A 17,853-nucleotide genomic window follows, 5' to 3' on the forward strand; every position below is an offset into this window, starting at 1 on the left:
ACACTCATTTTTGTTTTGCAACAACCTCCGCTGATCTTGCAAACTGAAGCGAGATGAGAAGATGTCCGAAGGTCCACTGCTCCTGGGATGCTGAAAATTGATTATCTTACTCATTCAGTGAGAAACATGAAGTTGGAGAACTGGTAATATCTTCACCACCTTGGAAATATGACCACACCTCTTTGGAGGGTAATCATTCTGGTAATAAACCATTCCCAACCTTGGTGAATTGTCATAAAATATCCGGCAACATAACGAGATCCACAGTTCTGGGCCTTGGTCATTGAACTTCTCTCTTTTCATGCAGGTACTGAGAATTCCCTGGCCCGAAGCAGAGGAAATGTAGCAACTTATTCTTATTTGTTTTGAATTTGAGTGTCTGTTCCTAATGCAAAAAATACCTATGCACACACTATGTGTTGCTGTGTTTTCCTGGATCTTACATCAAGTTTAAAATTTAATTTGAGAAATTGGTATGCTCTGGTTAATATTTCCTGCTTGGAATGGATTTGAACACAAGTAGACTTGGTCATTGTCATCATATTCGGCTCTCATTTTTTGCACTCACAGAATTTAATGAGTTCATTCTTTGAATAAATGAAAACATGCACCCTGAAATAAGTAGTTCATTTGTGAAAGACATTGAGATATCTTCCCCTTCATTTGCTAACACTAAGAAATTGATATGAATGAAAACAAATTTCTCAAGTTACAAACAGGGAGGCACCATCCTTTGGGCACTGAGATAGTTTCATGAAATTTTTCATTCCACGAACAAGATTTTTTCCAGTCCCATTCATCTTTTATTATTTCTTTACCCAACCCTCAATCTTGTTGTTTTTAAAAGTGTCTCATGTGAGGGTCTTATGCTACAACTTTGGCAACTCATGGTATTTCTGCCAAATGGCCAACCTTAGCATGTGAGTCATGCTGTTTGACAACCCAGGCATCTTGATTCTATCCTCTGTGAAGGGCATGATGTTTTTAGCAGCATTTTTAAATAAATGCATTATTTCCCATCTGCTTGCTGGTGACTTAATTCATATTGAAATCAAAGCACTCAGTACATTTAAAGTTTCTATTCCTCTTGTGCCTGTCAATAAAAGGAATTTATTTTCCATTACTCAGTGGTAACAGCCTCTTTTTTTTGAAATCTTTCAATTAAAGAGCTCAGGTATGTTGTCATTCTCACAGCAGTAATGAGCGACATAATTGTCTGGTGAGAAAAGACAGCTAACAATCTCTTCAATGCGCTAAATGGTTGATTTCAATGCATTAGTATAGCTGTGGGAAACATTTGTTTGGAAATATGCTTGTGTAGGAGTAATGATTACAGTGCCAGAGACTAAATAATGGAGGAGCATTTATGATGCCTGAAGTTTTCCTTTCAGTGTAGCGATCGGCATTACTTTTGTAGTAACATAATCCCTGTTAACACCATTGTTATGCTTCTAAATTGTGGTGCAAATTTCAGTGCTCTGGCTGCAACTTGTGTTTAGTTGACCTTATGCATGCACATTTGAATGTTACACTCAGTCGGTTAAATTTTTGATGAAATGTCATCTCCAATAGTGAGGAAAGGCCTTTATAGACCAGGACACAAATTCAGATAGCAGTTGCAGCTTTACTCATCACCATTATTAGATTAGATTACTTACAGTGTGAAAACAGGCCCTTCGGCCCAACAAGTCCATACCGACTCTCCGAAGAGCAACCCACCCAGACCCATTCCACTACATTTACCCCTTCACCTGACACTATGGGCAATTTAGCATGGCCAATTCACCTAACCTGCACATTTTTGGACTGTGGGAGGAAACTGGAGCACCCAGAGGAAACCTACACAGACATGGGGAGAATGTGCAAACTCCACACAGACAGCTGCCCGAGCTGGGAACTGAACCCGGGTCTCTGATGCTATGTGGCAGCAGTGCTAATCACTGTGCCACCCATGCTGCCCATTACTCTACCTCAAATGCAGCACAGAAAAGCACTTGCAGAAAGTATTCTGCCAGTGCAGCTAACAGAGCACCTCATTTATATATTACAATATTCCCATCAGCAATATCACTGTAGTATCAACAATGTGACTTTACTTGAGCTATACATAACTGTTACAATACTGAAGGTGATTTGAGTTATGTGACGAGTTAATGTGGGCAAATGTAATTGAAATGTATCCCAAATGGTGGACCCTAAATGAAACAGTGTCTAAAATGTTGACAATTTAATATTACTGATATTATTCAAATTTAAATTGTTTAATCAATATACCCATGGACGTGAAACACACTTCCTCCTTCTACATTCAGCAACCTTGCACCAATTGTTACTGTTGATTTCTCAGACTGAGAATTGGTGGTATTTCTGACGTTGCTGTAATTGAATTAGAATGAGTTAAAAATGTCCTGCTAACGAATGGAAATCGTACTCTTCAGACCCCGTTGTATTATGAGTGATACATATCATCAAAAATGATCTTCATTGCTGTTTGCTTTTGAAATTTCCAACTGCTCCTGATACTAATTTTGTAATTGTCATTTTCCCTGGTCTTCCCTCCTATCCTTCTTCCTTCCTTGTGTTCCAAAGGGTGCTGCCAGCTTCCTGTAACTTTGTCAAATTGACAAACTTGATACTTAAACTGAGGATCACCACAGGGAAGGGAATTCCTGTCCTTAACAAGCATCCCACATGCTTTCATATTCCAACATGGAATGGCTGTGTAACAATCAGAGCAGGAAACTTAGACTGATTTTCAAATGCCCACAAACAAATTTCAAGCTTTGAACTTTCATTCACGTAATAAATTGGTGACCCTCAAATCAGGGCGTGGACAGCATGATGCACAAGTATCCTTTGCCAGTTGATTGCAATGCAGGACAACCAACTTCATGCTGTTGCTTATTTGAAAGACCTGTGCATCCAGGTAGGGCTAACCACAACAATCTTTGGTTCCACATCAGCGGGGAGTCAATATTGTGAGAGTACCATAACGTGTTACTATAATACAACCCAAACACAGGATGTTTTACATGAATGACAAAAGAAAATTCAATTATTCAGCAGAGTTCTGATAGCCTTCAGAATATGTATAGCAAGAAAGATTTAAATCTTTCTCTTTATAGAATGTGTATTTCACAATCATTGACAGCAATCTCACAAAACAACTAAATTGGGAAGTTTATTGTAAGAGCATATTGCTTAACAATTTCGATTAAGTTCCCATTATTATGATAATTCTGCGCATAAAAATTATTGAGTGGAACATGTAGTTAGAAACAGTAAGGTTGATAAACCAAAATATCATTCAAATTAATTTGCTGAGAAAATCTGTTTTGAATTTTAGCTCATTCAGAAGGATTTCTAATCAGTAATATTTTAGAATTACTTATTTGTCATTGCCCAAAGGCTATAGTTTTGTTTTCTCAGTAAATTATGTCATTAGTTTTCTTTTTGTAGAATATATTAGCTTTATTGATAACCAGCAGTTAATGTGAGTCTTACATTTAATTGTGTTTATGAAAATCTGACAATAAAGGTGAGGTGAATGTTGCATTTGGTTTAGCACAGTGGTAATGTTGTTGTACTCTTTCTCCATTAGCCCATTCTTTAGACATGGTCAGCATGCCATGTCATTTTATGGTTGATATCTCACAATTCAGTGAATTTTAATGTAGAGGCATTTTGTTCAAAATATCCTGTTTTAAATTCAAGTATTTGTATCTCCTCCAGCCTAGTTTTTAAGATACATACAGTCACGCGAGTCTGGTAAAACAAAAAGCGTAAGAATCATAGCATAAGAGACGTTGTTCTAAGCCAGTAACTATTAATTATTGATTCACCAGATGTGTTCATGGATGTAATCATCAGCAATTAAACTAAGTATTCTTTTTGTTCCCAAAGGGTCTTAAGTCAATGGACCACAATGGACTGGCTGATCCATATGTCAAATTACATTTACTCCCTGGAGCCAGTAAGGTAGGTTCCCAGTTTAAAGTAAGAAATGTTTTCATTGTTTAAGATGAAAAACTGCAGTTGTAGTATTTCCATTAACATAATTTGAGGTAAAACTTACTATTTTGAAATCCAGTTCTGCATTACTGATAGAAATCTGCCCTGTTTAGTGACTGAAGGACTGTTATGAAATAAGTGGACTATTAATGATGTTCATCCACTGCAAAAAGAACCTAGCTGTAGAATAGCAGTCATTGATACCAAATTGGCAACTTAACACAGAGGTCACAGGATGGTTTGTGGAGAGGATAATTCTTGCAACACTTCATCAAATGTGCTTTCCAAATGTGGCTACAGTTGTGAGAACAGTACTGACAGCATGGATTCTGTGAAGGAAGTATTCCATTAATTCCATTGACTAAAACTTTTCTCTCCTGGTGAGGAAATTACTTTGTATATGCTTGGGTGCACAAAAGTGCCATGCAAGCAAGTGAAGCATTTAGAGAGTGCAAGTTCTCATATTCATTTGAATTTAACTTCAGTTAGGTTTTGAAGCGTCCAGAAGATTTTCAGGATCAGCTGCAGACAGTTTTTAAATCTGATTTGGCATGAGACGGGAGATGCACTCTGTGGAGATTCAAAATGAAGCAGTGATGAGCTATTCTCCTCCAAGATGTCTGGCATCAATTTTCTCTGGAATCAGACTGGTTGATGACCCTGAGATCAGCAAAGTAACATCATCGTAATGTAACAATAATTTGTGGGTGAAGTTGAAATTATGTAGTATACTTTCATGTAAACTGACAAATACCACAAGAACACACTGGACATTATGGATAGGGCATTCAGGATTGTCTGATGGGCAACATGGTGGGTAAAGTTAATCAACAGTGAGATATATGAAAAATAAAAAGCAAATTGTGTAAATAGAGTTTCACCTAGCATTGGTTGAAGTATTAGGTGGTGATACTGTTAGTATTCCAAACTGTTGGCATTTCACTAACACGTCACTCACTGTTAGCTCAGTATTTCTAATTATTCACATATATGTTTGATGAAAGTGTGCTTGCAATATTTTGAAAGCCTGGCAAAAGTATCACATAAATAGAGATTATGTAGATTAGAGCAGCACAAAACTAAAATAAAAAGCAAGAGAACCATGAATGTTGTAAATCAGTTTCAAAAATAGAAATTGCTGAGAAAGCTCAACAGGTCTAGTAGCATCTGTGGAGAGAAATCAGAGGTAACGTTTCAGGTCCGTTCGTGTCTAACATTTCTGAGGAAGAGTCACTCGACCCAAATCATTAAATCTGATTTCTCTCCACAGATGCTGCCAGACCTGCTGAGCTTTTCCAGCTATTTCTATTTTTGTTACAAAACGAAAATAAGTTTGTATCTTGATATTTTCTAATGTATGTTGTATGGGCACCTGTCATTCATATCATAAAACGTACACATACATTAAATGGTTTTGAATATTGGATAAATTTTCAGATTACTGCAACAATAACTGGACATTTTAAAATTTCATTTATACCAAGAAACTCCTTTTCTCCACATACTATTAATTTTAATTTAATGTCAAGTATTCCTTATTCTCATTCCTGTGGAGAATAAGTGCACAGCCATGTGTAATATCAATATGAAATCCATTGCTTCTTTGACTTTTGCTCATAAACAAATGCCAGAGTTAAAGGAAACAATTCATTTGTGTATTCCTGCCACTATAAAAGCTTATTTCAAATTAGTTTTATCCTATTTTAGTTGTGTAACTTATTTTCTAGTCCACAAGTTTACAATTAAATGAGGATTTATAATATGGCTATGAACCAAAAAGGAACGCTATGGTGTGAATGTTATGCCTGTTTCGAGTACAAGTGAGGAAATCCCAACAAATCTTCTTGTCAGGTCTCAGTTGCCATTCAGACTGTGCTTCCAGTGTGGAATTCACCAGTTTTCTGCAATTAGAAGGCAAAATGTCCTCTGTTTTAATGTGCACAACAGCTATTAGTGAAAACCATTTTTCATAAAGTTACACACACTAAGAATGAATCAACAGAAAGTTAAGAGTAAAGGATTTCTTAATGCAGCAGTGGACATGCTACATGAAGAGGTTGTTCACAAACTAATCTGTTTAGCTCTCTCTCAGGCATTCTGTTCCCCAGAATATTCGGAAGGAACTAGCTGTCTATGTCAGTGCTGTTTTTATTGTTCAGAGGATTTGCCTTTATCCTTGAAAAAAAATCGAAACCTGAGGAAATTAACTGCTGCTGTCAGGAAACCAGCATAGTTTGCATGCCGTGTTGCTATTTCATCCCACAGAGATTTTCTTGTAGTCTTTCGAATGCTTGCTATGCATGTCCATTCTGCTACATAGTGCAAATTGCAATCACTACTTGAAAGTCCTGATGAGTTAGAAGGTTTTCACTGAAAAATCCTTTCAAGTAAAATCCAGCTGCACAATATATGCTCATGACAGATAGATTACTCTCTAACTGTGAAGGGTTATGAACATCCCCTCTGCCCAGCAGGTTGCTATTCTTACACAGCTATTAACATCACCTTATTCACACTTTGCGTCTAACAATTTCCTGTATCCAACACTGCTTCGTTACTTTCATGGCAAGGTTCACACAGATGGCATATATCCAGCAGGAGAGCAGGATACATAAAGGACATCAGTGCAGTCAAAGAAGCCAAGACATGGGATACATAGGCAGAGTGGGGGCAATATTTGCGAAACTCAGGGATAGTGTTCCTCTCCTCATGTTCTTACTTCATGTACATAATGCCCTAAGAATACTTGAATATAATGTCATCTTACCAACTCTAGATTTTTAAAATGGGGTCAGCATCATTTCTACGTGCTGTACAGTAATCCCTTTCAATTTACCTGAGATCGACATCCTAATGATTAAGGGAGTGTTACTGCCACTGTGGACCATTACCGTTGTCCTGGTAGACTTTCCCCATGAATGGATAAGGATAAAGCCCGACATGAGTTATCAGGTGGAATAAGCAGTCAACATTCTCTGATGTCAGCTTCTGATATCAAAAACTGTCCTTCAGCCTAAATAATGGACACCGGCTGATTCCCTGAAATTAAACAACAAGCAGACTTGCTCCAAAGGCTACAACTCTCGCTCCAGAGCCTTAGTCAGACCAGTCTCAGTCTCAGGCTCTGTTTCTGTCTGTCTCCTGTTTCCCTCATTGACTCCATTACTGTGAGCAGCCATTGAAAATGTTGCTCGGCCTCTGCTCCCTCACTGAACCTTCCTCTTGCCACCTTCCTCACTCAAACTCCATCTCAAAGCCCCTATTGCTGCCTTCCTCATTTCCCTGTCTCCTAAGCCCTCTTGAGTAGCAACATAGAAAAATAAGAACAAGAAAATATAATTCAGCCGATTCTAACCTGCTGTGCCGTTCAATTCGATCATGGCTGATTGAACTTTCAATGCCTTTTATTCCAACCCCTTAACCCTATATGCACCAGTAATCAGAAATCTCTCAATCTGTACCTTAAACATACTCCAGGACTGAACTTCCACAGGCCTCTGCCTTAGATCATTCAAAAGGTTTCCAACAGTCTGAGTGAAAACAATTTTCTCTTCATCTCAGACCGAGTGGCATCTCCCTTGCTATTAAATTTTGCTTCCAAAGTTATTGTAGGCACTTTTAAAGAGAGAGGCTGGGGAAATAATATTGGTGAACCAAGAAATGGCAGAGGAGTTGAACACAAGTTGCACCAGTCTTCATAGTAGAAGACATTAATAACGCTCTAAAATTGCTAAATAATCAGGAGGGAGAAGAGGAGGAAATAAATACAATAACTATCACTGGAGAAAAAATACTAGAGAATCTGAAAGCCATTTGAAATGATGTATCCTGGGATATTAACGGATATGCTGGTAGTAATTGTCCAAGAATCCTTAGATACTAGAGTATTCAGAGGATTAGAAAACTGCCAATTTAACACTTTTAATTGAAAAAAAAGGAAACACAAAAAGGTGATGATAGGCCAGTTAACTTATTCGAAATATGTTAGAGTCTATTACAAAGGATGTTGTAACAGAATATTCAGCAATACATAATACGATCAAGCAGACCCAACAGGTGGAATTCTTCACCACAGAGAGTTGTTGAGGTATTAATTATATTCCAGGCTGAGATAGACTTTTAATCAGTAAGGGAATCAAGGGTTATGGGAAAAATACAAAATCCTGATGTTGAGGATTATCAGATCAGCCATGATTGATTGCATGGAGGAGCAGAATTGATGGGATAAATGGCCTCCTTCTCCTCTTATGTCTTATGGTGCTGACTGTCTGGCCAGTGTAAACATCTTATCTGCATGTAACCTTTTTATTTATTCAAATATTTTGTAAGTTTCAATGAGATCACACCTCATTCTTCAAAAATCGAGAGAATAGAGTTGCCCAATTTCTCTTCATCGGGCAGTCCCACCAATCTGAAAACAAATCTATGAACTTTCATTGCACTTCCTCTATTGCAATAATAAGGAGATCAAAACTGCACACACCACTTCAGGTGTGGTCTAACCAAGTATCTACACAATTGAAGCAAGACTTCACTGCTAAAGGTTAACATACCATGAGCTTTCCTAATTGCTTTCGTACCTGCATACTGATGCATCTTCAATGACTTCATTGATGAGGACACCTCAGCTGCTTTGTACATCTACACTTTCTGATCTCTTATCAATAAACAAATATCCTGTACATCTGTTCCTTCTACCAAAGTGGATCATCTCACACTGTTCCATATTAGGTACTTGCTGCTCTGTTCTTGCCCATTCACTAAGCCTGTTCAAATTCTCTTGAAACTGCTTTGCATCATCTTCATACTGTGCATTCTCACCCAGGTTTGTGTCATCCACAAAGTTGGAAATATCACATTTGGTCCCACATCTAAACCATTGATGCACATTGTCAACAGCTGGGACCCAAGTACTGACTCTTGTGATATCCCAAGTCACAGTCTGCCAATGTGAGAATGACTCACTCGTTTGTCTTCTGTTTTCTGATTGTTTCCCAATTTTTAATCCATGCCAGTACTTTACGACCAATCCCATGTGCTTTAATTTTGATAACCAACCCCCTGCAGGGGATTTTAACAAAACCTTCTGAAAATCCAAGTATACAATGGCTACCAACTCCCCTTTATCAATTCTGTTAATGACATGCTCAAAGATTCCAATGGGTTCATCAAATATGATTTTCCACTCACAAGTCCATGCTAACTATCCAAGTAGATTATATTTATTACATCCTTTATAACCGATCATAGCATTTTCCCTACTTTTGATTTTCTTTTTATTGATTCCAAGGATGTATGCTTCACTAGTTGTGCCAGAATTAATTATTTTTTAACTGAGAGCACATATACACCTGCCTCCATGTATGTTGCTATAATCACTCAACCCCAGGTCCTGTGCTGCATGGTTGCTCCCAACGCAGCCAAACCATTTTGAACAGTTACCACTTCCTATTGTCACCTATTCAGCATTTACGTCTTCCCTGGCTTACTGAAGTAATCCCTTTGTCTGCTTCCAGTTTTTGTTTCTGAAGAAGGGTCACTGGACCTAAAGTATTAACTCTGCTTTCACTCCACAGATACTGTCAGACCTACTGAATTTCTCCAGCACTTCCTGTTTTTGTCTCTGAATTGCTAACCTACTGACAATACTACTGTGACATCAATTCCCCTAAGACTGACAGATCTGCAGGTCCGTACTTTCTGTCTCCCTCATGTCTTAAATATTGGGGTGATATTTACTACCTTTCGGTCTGCAGAAACCATTCTAAAATCAATCGCAGTTTGAAAGATGGTCATCAATGTACTGCTATAAGCTGCCTCTTCCAACACTGAGACATAGAATATCAGGTCCTCTGAATATTTTCGCCTTCTGTCCTGTTAATATCTCCACAACAGCCTTCTTTCTAATTCCAGTTTCTATCAATTCCACATTGTCCCTTGGATGTCTGATTTTGGATGATTTATTGTGTCTCCTCCAGGGAAGATGAGCGCAAAGGCATGAATTTTACCCTTTTATTGGCGAAGTTTTTGTCAGGAACATGCATGGTGGATGGCGCGCCAAGGCTTACATTGATTTATCTCGCACAATTCTCTGCTGTTTTGCTAATTAATAATGCACCCGACCTGTCCAGCACCCCTCCCATGTGCTGATGGGGCAGAAGTGGTGGGGGTGCTTGCTGTTGCCGGGGTACCACTGGCCTCCTGTTTAAACCCTAGCTCCACTTCAGATGTTGCAACCCAGAAACTGGCCATCGCACTGCAATGCTGTACCATTGCTACTGGTGCAAGGAGAAATGTTGGCACCCCACTTTACCAACGGAGCCCTGGAGACGCGTGTGGGTGGGGAAGTCTCCAGGTTACCAATGTGGGCCACACTACTAGACACAGCCAGCCGGGACAGTGATAGCCCGGTGTGATGTATTAGGTTATAAGAAACAGCCAGTAGGGCCAAAAGAGGGTTAATGATTTTCTGCTCCCTGTAAGAGTAAATGCTGCCTTTCACTATTAGCTTCCACTCACAGCATCATCACTATTCAATCTAACTCTGTCATAGTACACACCTTATACCAGAGCTCATGGAAACCCAACTCTCATTCCTGCATGTAGTCCATTCAGTCGCTCTCGCCCACCTCATCCTCCCAATCTACACACCTTTTCTACCCTCTGCTATTCCCACACACACACTCAGTTCTCCTGACCAGCTCTCTTGTTTCTCATGACTAACACTTTTTCTATCCACTTCCATTTGACTCAATCCCTCAATTAAAAACGAAAGTACTGCGGGAACTGGAAATCTGAAATAAAGGAACAGAAATTGCTTCAGAAACTCAGCAGCTCTGGCAGCATTTGTGGAGAGATACACAGAGTTGATGTTTGGAGTTTGAGATGGCACCTCTGGCAGCTCATTCTGTCCTCTCTCTATACCCTCTGCATGAGAAATTCTCCCCCTTAGATCCCTTTTAAATCTTTCCCTTATCACCTTATACCTATGCCATCTAGTTTTGGACTCCTCTACTCTGGGAAAATAACCTTGGCTATTCACCATATCCATGCCCCTCATGATTTTATGCACTTCTATAAGGTTACCCCTCATGCTCCAGAAAACTAGCCCCAGTCTATTCAGTCTCTTCCTGTGGTACAAATCCTCCAACCCTGACATCATCCTTGTCAATCTTTTCTGAACTCTTTCAAATTTTGCAACATCTTTCCTATATTGAATGGAAGATCTGTCTCAAGGACTATGTGTTCAACCCCTACTCTGATTTTCTTACGTTCTTACAATCTTAATGTGGTCTAATGTATCAAATAATCACTGTCACTTGAAAGTGATTGCAATGACATCGTCCAAAAAAGAGAACCATTATCCACTTATCAGGATATCAATTGCAAATTTCTGATTATGACGTCTTAAATGCTCTATTTATTTCTGGCAGAAGCAGTTGTATTCATTAAATCCACAGCCAGTAGCCAGTCCACTCAGCTAACTCTAGTCATTTTAACCACAGTAGATCATATGACAGAAATGTGAGCAACACAGTAATAGTTTTGATTGAAGGAGCGAACAAAACTAAAGTAGTGGAGCTATATGAACAGGTACTGTTTCACATTGATTGTAATTACAGTTAGATGAAATATACAAAGTATAGAGCCACAGAGAATCTGACTCCAAAGTATTTGCAACACAGAAACAGACCATTCTCGCCACCAGGTCTTATATACTCCACATGTACCTTCTCTCAAGTTTCTTTAGCCAGCCCCATCAGCATACTCCTTTATTCCCTCCTTCCTCGTGCATATCTAACTTCCCCTGATATTTCCAAGTTAACTACAACTACTGTTACTCCTACTGCTTGTTATCTTGAGTAAACAAGTCCCATATTCTAACCATTCTCCTCTGGCTGCAGACATTGCTCCTGAATTCTCTGGTGGATTTGTCAGTGACTTTTTTTTATTTATTAGCCCTCGTTCTCATCTTATCTACAAGTGCAAACATTTTTTTCTGTGTACAGCACATCAAAGTCATTCATATTTAGAAAGGAATCCATCAGGTCACTCCTCTGTCTTTTGTACAAACAACAGCCCAACCTGTTTGATCTTTCCTAAAATCAGGATAACATCTCTGCTCTGATATCACTGTCGGAAATCTTCATTGTGCCCTCTCCAGTGCCTGCATGTCCTTTTTTCTGAAATAGATGACAGAACTATTCACAGTATTCCCAAATGTGGTCTTAGTATTCTATAAAATCAGTGACTGAAGTGGTATAAAGCAGAGACCAATAACCAAATAACTGCATGAGCTTGTTAATTTAAAATGTTTGTTTAATATAATTGTTTTCATTTTTGGTTAGACAATTACTCTAGAAAATAGCTACAATAACGATCTAAACTCAGTCACTTTTATAAATGTACACCATTTTGATGCAGTCTCTGAAGTAATATTACATTTGACTCATGGGGCACATTTGTGTGATTAATGAAACATCCTGTAGTTAAAGCATGTCTTTGGAACTCAGTCAAGCCTACACTAAAAATGGAAATGGCATAACCAGGGCTCGTTAATTATGACCTTAAGAATGGAGTGAAATGTGAAGACTGGCTTGACATTTTAAGCATAATTGTTGGCTCAGCCTCTGCTGTCACATGGTATTGTTCAGAATTCCTGTTCTATCATTTGAAGTTGTTTTAAATGTGTCAAAATTTTAAATTTGTGCCTCTTCAGTAAATTCTCATTGTTAAAGTCCTACATATATTGTACTGTCCATTGTGTACAGCAGGAAGATTCTGTTCTCATGCACATACCCAGTATAAATGGTGGTGACCATCTTTTACTTAGCTGGACTTTGTTTAAAATTCTGGAGTAGCCAATAACTGTCTGTTTTGTATTTGAGAATAGATTTTCTGAGAATCAGCAATCTCACACAGATTGCTACTCCAGGCCCTTCCTTTTCCTCGAAAAAAGGAGTTTCACATTTCTGAGAGGAGATTCCAATGAAATCTCCTTCATGCTTCCATTTTTGATGGTTGTTTTGTAATGCAGCACATTCCTATTCACAGATGCTGTGGTCAGCAATTTAAAAGTTCATACAAACACAGCAGCTCTCAAGCTGTAAGTACGTAAGTTAAGTGTAATGTTAGGGCGCTGGGAGGGTAAGGTGCCCTACAGATAAGTAGGCTGCCAGGTTGGAAGGGTAGAAGGTGCATTGGATGCTGGCTGGTTAGGGTGTAGGATACCAGAGAGTAGGATGCCAGGATAGAAGGTTGCTAGGTACATAAGGTGTCAGCTAGGTAGTGGTAGGTTGCTAGGTGACGAGAACGCCAAGTGGGAGGGGGGAAAGGAACCAAGTTAGTATAGAGCCATTGCAGGGCAGCATGTTGGCTCAATGGATAGCACTGCTGCCTCAGTGTCAAGGACACGGGGTTTGATTCCATCCTCTGGTGACTGTCTGATTGGAGTTTGCACATTCTACCCTGTCAGCATGGCTTTCCTCTAGGTGCTCTGGTCTCATCCCACAGTCCAAAGATGTGCAAGTTAGGTGGATTAGCCATGGGAAATGCAGGGTTACAGGGATAGGGTGGGGGGGTTAACTTTGGGTGGGATGCTCTTTGGTCAGTGTGGATTCAATGGGCTGAATGGCCTGCTTTCACACTATAGGGATTCTATGATTCTGTGGTCCAGGATGCATGGGAGCCAGATAAATGTGCAGTTTTAGGTAGATTGCAAGGGGTGTGAGAAATTGGATCTGATGGGTTGGGGAGAGTAGATGTTTGGGTGGTGGGTGGTGATGCCTGAGGGATGGCAGGTGTTGGATCTGGTGGTGGTAGCTGGAGGGTTGTTGGAGGTTGGGTCTTGGGTCAGTGGGAGTTGGATGTGTTTGGACTGGCTGTTGGTGCTCGGATGTATAAGTGATCAGGGGTTGGTGTAGTTGGGGGTATATGACATATCAATGGGATCAATTAAGCAAAGTTGACTATATATTTAATCATCTAACTTTTCCTGAGTGACTGGTTACTTAATTTCATCAGAACCCTCAATGCTCTGATTTAAATGGAGACTTTTGGAGAGTTCTGAGCATAGGGGAATTATCCAGTGAAATGATCCTTTACCTGCCAATCCCTTTGGAGTCTGCTACGTTGGGGATTTTGCAGGGGCACTACTCTTTGATGCTTGAAAAAGGATTGTCTAGCCATTAGAAAATCCAGACCAATATTTCCTTCTTTGTACCAGCACAAACATACACATTTATGCATTCAATTTACTGTATCAGGAAATAAGCAAGACGTCGTTACATTATGAATTTTTGGTTTATAATCATGCATTTGCACAGCCATCCATGATGGGAGGAATTTGGAGAATGCATAAATCTTCTTCAGAAACAGTGATTGTTGGAGGTGGTGGAGTGTATAGTGTAGGGGAAAGTGAGGACTGCAGATGCTGGAGATCAGAGTCAAGATTAGAGTAGTGCTGGAAAAGCACAGCAGGTCAGACAGCATCTGAGGAGCAGGTAAATCGACGTTTTGGATTCCTGATAAAGGGCTCCTGCCCGAAACATCGATTTTCCTGCTCCTCGGATGCTGCCTGACCTGCTGTGCTTTTCCAGCACCACCCTAATCTTGTATGATGTAGGGACCTATCCGCACATAGGCCAGTGGCCCAAAATCACAGATAATGTTTGTGGTGTTCTAAGGCATCAAGTGCAGCTGGCATTCTGTGGAAACCTGACTGAATTTCCCACGACCTACTCAGTACTGTCTTCCAGGATCAACCTTAATCAACGTGCAAGGTGTTTCTTCTGGCTGTAGGCTTTACCCTGGTTTGGCACCACTTCATGGACTCAGGCTGTAATGTTCGAAGGGACAATGAGTGGATGCCCCAAGGCAGAGGCAAGGTTGATTGCTAAGCTAGGCTTTAAGTAATATAGAATGGAAACTAGAAATTTGGATGAGTTGAAGTTAAAAGGGTGGTGAATTCACCAGAATTCCACAAGAGACTAGAAATGTTGAACCTGGAGCTGAGAAAGGCACATATGAGATTACAGTGGCAAATGAATGGGCTGGGGAGGATGTAGAGCTGACTGACAGCAGGGAGATCATGCAGTCTCTTATGTGAGCAGTAGCTTAGCTTCAAGTAGAATGTAGTCTGGTTTGGCCCTGTGTGTGACAAGGAAAGAGAAAGAAGAGGTTACAAAGGTGTACTTGTTGTTTGGAATAAAATGATGTCTTTCAGTAACAAGAGTTTGTTTATGGAGCATATAACTGGTAAAGTATACTTTACATCAACACTGCATGCATTTGTACTGATCTTTGATTTTACCATTTAACACAAATAAGTTAATTTCTTCAAATGTAGCCATTTGGATACAGAACTGGCTCGAAGGTAGAAGACAGGGGGTGGTGGTGCAGGGTTGCCTTTCAGACTGGAGGCCTGTGACCAGTGGTGTGCCACAAGGATCAGTGCTGGGTCCATTGCTTTCCATCATTTATGTAAATGATTTGTATATGAACATAGGAGGTATGGTTAATAAGTTTGCAGATGACACCAATATTGAAGGTGGCCGATGGAGTTCAATTTAGATAAATGTGAAGTGCTGCATTTTGGAAAGGTAAATCAGGGGCATAGGTTTAGGGTGAGATGTGATAAATTTAAAAGGCTACTTTTTCACGCAGGGCGTGGTGTACATATGGAATGAGCTGCCACAGGTAGTGGAGGCTGATACAATTACAAAATTTAAAAGACATCTGGATGGGTATATGAATAGAAAATGTTTAGAGGAATATGAGTTAAGTCCTGGTAAATAGGACTAGATTAGGTTAGGGTGTCTGGTTGGCATGGATGAGTTGGACCGAAGGATCTGTTTCTGTGCTGCTCATCTCTATGACTCTATTTGCATACCAAATGCAAGAGAAAATTCTATGTTCTATGACAAACTGCACAAAACTGAAACAGAAAAATCAAAGCTATAACGATTTCTAAAATATTTGATTCTCTTTACTGTCAACTTGTTTGTGAATTAATGTCAGATTCGTGTATTTTAATTGTGTGTTTAAAAACTATGTACTACAAGAAGAAAGAACTGTTTGTAAAAAAGCAAGGACTTACCAGGATGGTTGCATAATTTTACAGCAAGGAATTCAGTACCTGTAGTGGACTTTTGTTTGTAACTCTTGGTTCCTGTGATATGCAAATGATCAGGAGCAGAGAAAGTGTATACAAGCAAAGCTGGATTTCAGCTAATTGAGCAGGTTGGAACTGAAAACACGATACAGAGACATAGATACTGCGAGAGAAAGCCAAAAAAATTGTGCAGTTGTTCTCTCCAACAGAAAGGGCCTGTTTTCTGCAGTGTGGAAAAAACACTCAGTTTAAACCTGAAGAAAGCCAGTAGCTTTTCCTGTAGCAGTTGCTGTGAGTTATGACTTTTGAATTGACAAGCAGGGCCATTTTTCCAAGTCTATCAATTGTTTTGTACTTCTTACAAGCCAGTGGGAGTTTCCAAAGAAAAACAACTGGGCACCTAGAGCTTGGCTAGCTGAAGTAGAATCATCTTACCCTTAGAAACAGGAAGCAAAGAACATTGAATTGACATTGCAGTTTTACTGTACCTCTCCCAATAATCTAGGTTCCCTGTTGATTTGGCTGTATGCATTGTATTAATAAAAATTATTATGGGATAATTTGTGGGCGGCATGGTAGCACAGTGGTTAGCACTGCTGCCTCACAGTGCCAGAGACCAGAGTTCAATTCCCATCTCAGGGGACTCTCTGTGTGGAGTTTGCACATTCTCCCCATGTCTGCATGGGTTTCCTCCGGGTGCTCCGGTTTCCTTCCACAGTCCAAAAATGTGCAGGTCAGGTGTATTGGCCACACTAAATTGCCCGGAGTGTTAGGTGAAGGGGTAAATATAGGAGAATGAGTCTGGGTGAGTTGCGCTTTGGTGGGTCGGTGTGGACTTGTTGGGCCGAAGGGCCTGTTTCAACACAGTAAGTTATCTATCTAAATGAGAGTTTTATGTTATATGCCAAATGTTTACAGTTTTTTTATTTGTAGCTATAGTCTAATTATTCCTATTAATTCTTGTTTGGTACAGAAGCCTGGTTCATGCCTTTGATCAATCTCAGTCTGAATGTCAGGTTAATTGGGGTACTGTGTGTACATTTACAGTGTGCTATCCCAGGAGGCCATAATGTTTGATATAAAGGACTAATATATTAAAATGAAAATGAGAACAGTTTAAAATTGATACTATTGTAGATGCTTATCATTTGTACCTGTGGAGCAAATGGTAAGCATCAACAAGATCTACAACATGATTAAAAATTGATAATTGGAGGCTAGAATTGGGGGTGTGCAGTTATCTGGGAAGATTGCAGTACTAGGAGAAAGTGAGGACTGCAGATGGTGGAGATCAGTGTCAAGAGTGTGGAAAAACACAGCAGGTCAAGCAGTATCTGAGGAGCAAGAGAATCGATGTTTTGGGCAAAAGCCTTTCATCAGGAATGGTTGCAGTACTGGGGAGATTAGAGATCAGAAGCAATGAGGCAATGGAGGATTTGAAAAGAAGCAGAAAAATTCCAAAATCAATGCAGCTCTTAAGTGTGAGGCTCTATAGGTTAGTGCTGAGGGGATTTATAAGTGAATGGGATTTTTGCAATTTAAGATACACATAGCAGAGATATAGATAAACCCAGGTTTATTGCAGTTCAAATTCGAAGAGACCAGTCAAGAGTACATTGCAATAGTCAAGTGAAGAGGTAACAAAATGATGGATGAAGTGTTTTAGCAGCAAATGAGTTGACCCAGAGTGCAGCCATTAGTGCTACAAAAGGTGGAATTTATTGACCATT

General features: G+C 39.6%; 1 protein-coding gene across 1 annotated transcript in view; it reads left to right on the top strand.

Annotated features, from left to right (window-relative positions):
* Nucleotides 1-17,853, top strand: part of LOC132830282 (double C2-like domain-containing protein beta) — a 264,612-nt gene that overhangs the window by 94,853 nt on the left and 151,906 nt on the right. Inside the window, exon 3 of the mRNA XM_060847825.1 lies at nucleotides 3,904-3,978. Within this exon, the coding sequence (XP_060703808.1) occupies nucleotides 3,904-3,978 (75 nt within the window). The remainder of the gene's footprint in view (nucleotides 1-3,903; nucleotides 3,979-17,853) is intronic.

This window comes from Hemiscyllium ocellatum, chromosome 31 (assembly GCF_020745735.1).
Source record: "Hemiscyllium ocellatum isolate sHemOce1 chromosome 31, sHemOce1.pat.X.cur, whole genome shotgun sequence".
In the NCBI taxonomy this organism is placed as follows: Eukaryota; Metazoa; Chordata; class Chondrichthyes; order Orectolobiformes; family Hemiscylliidae; genus Hemiscyllium; species Hemiscyllium ocellatum.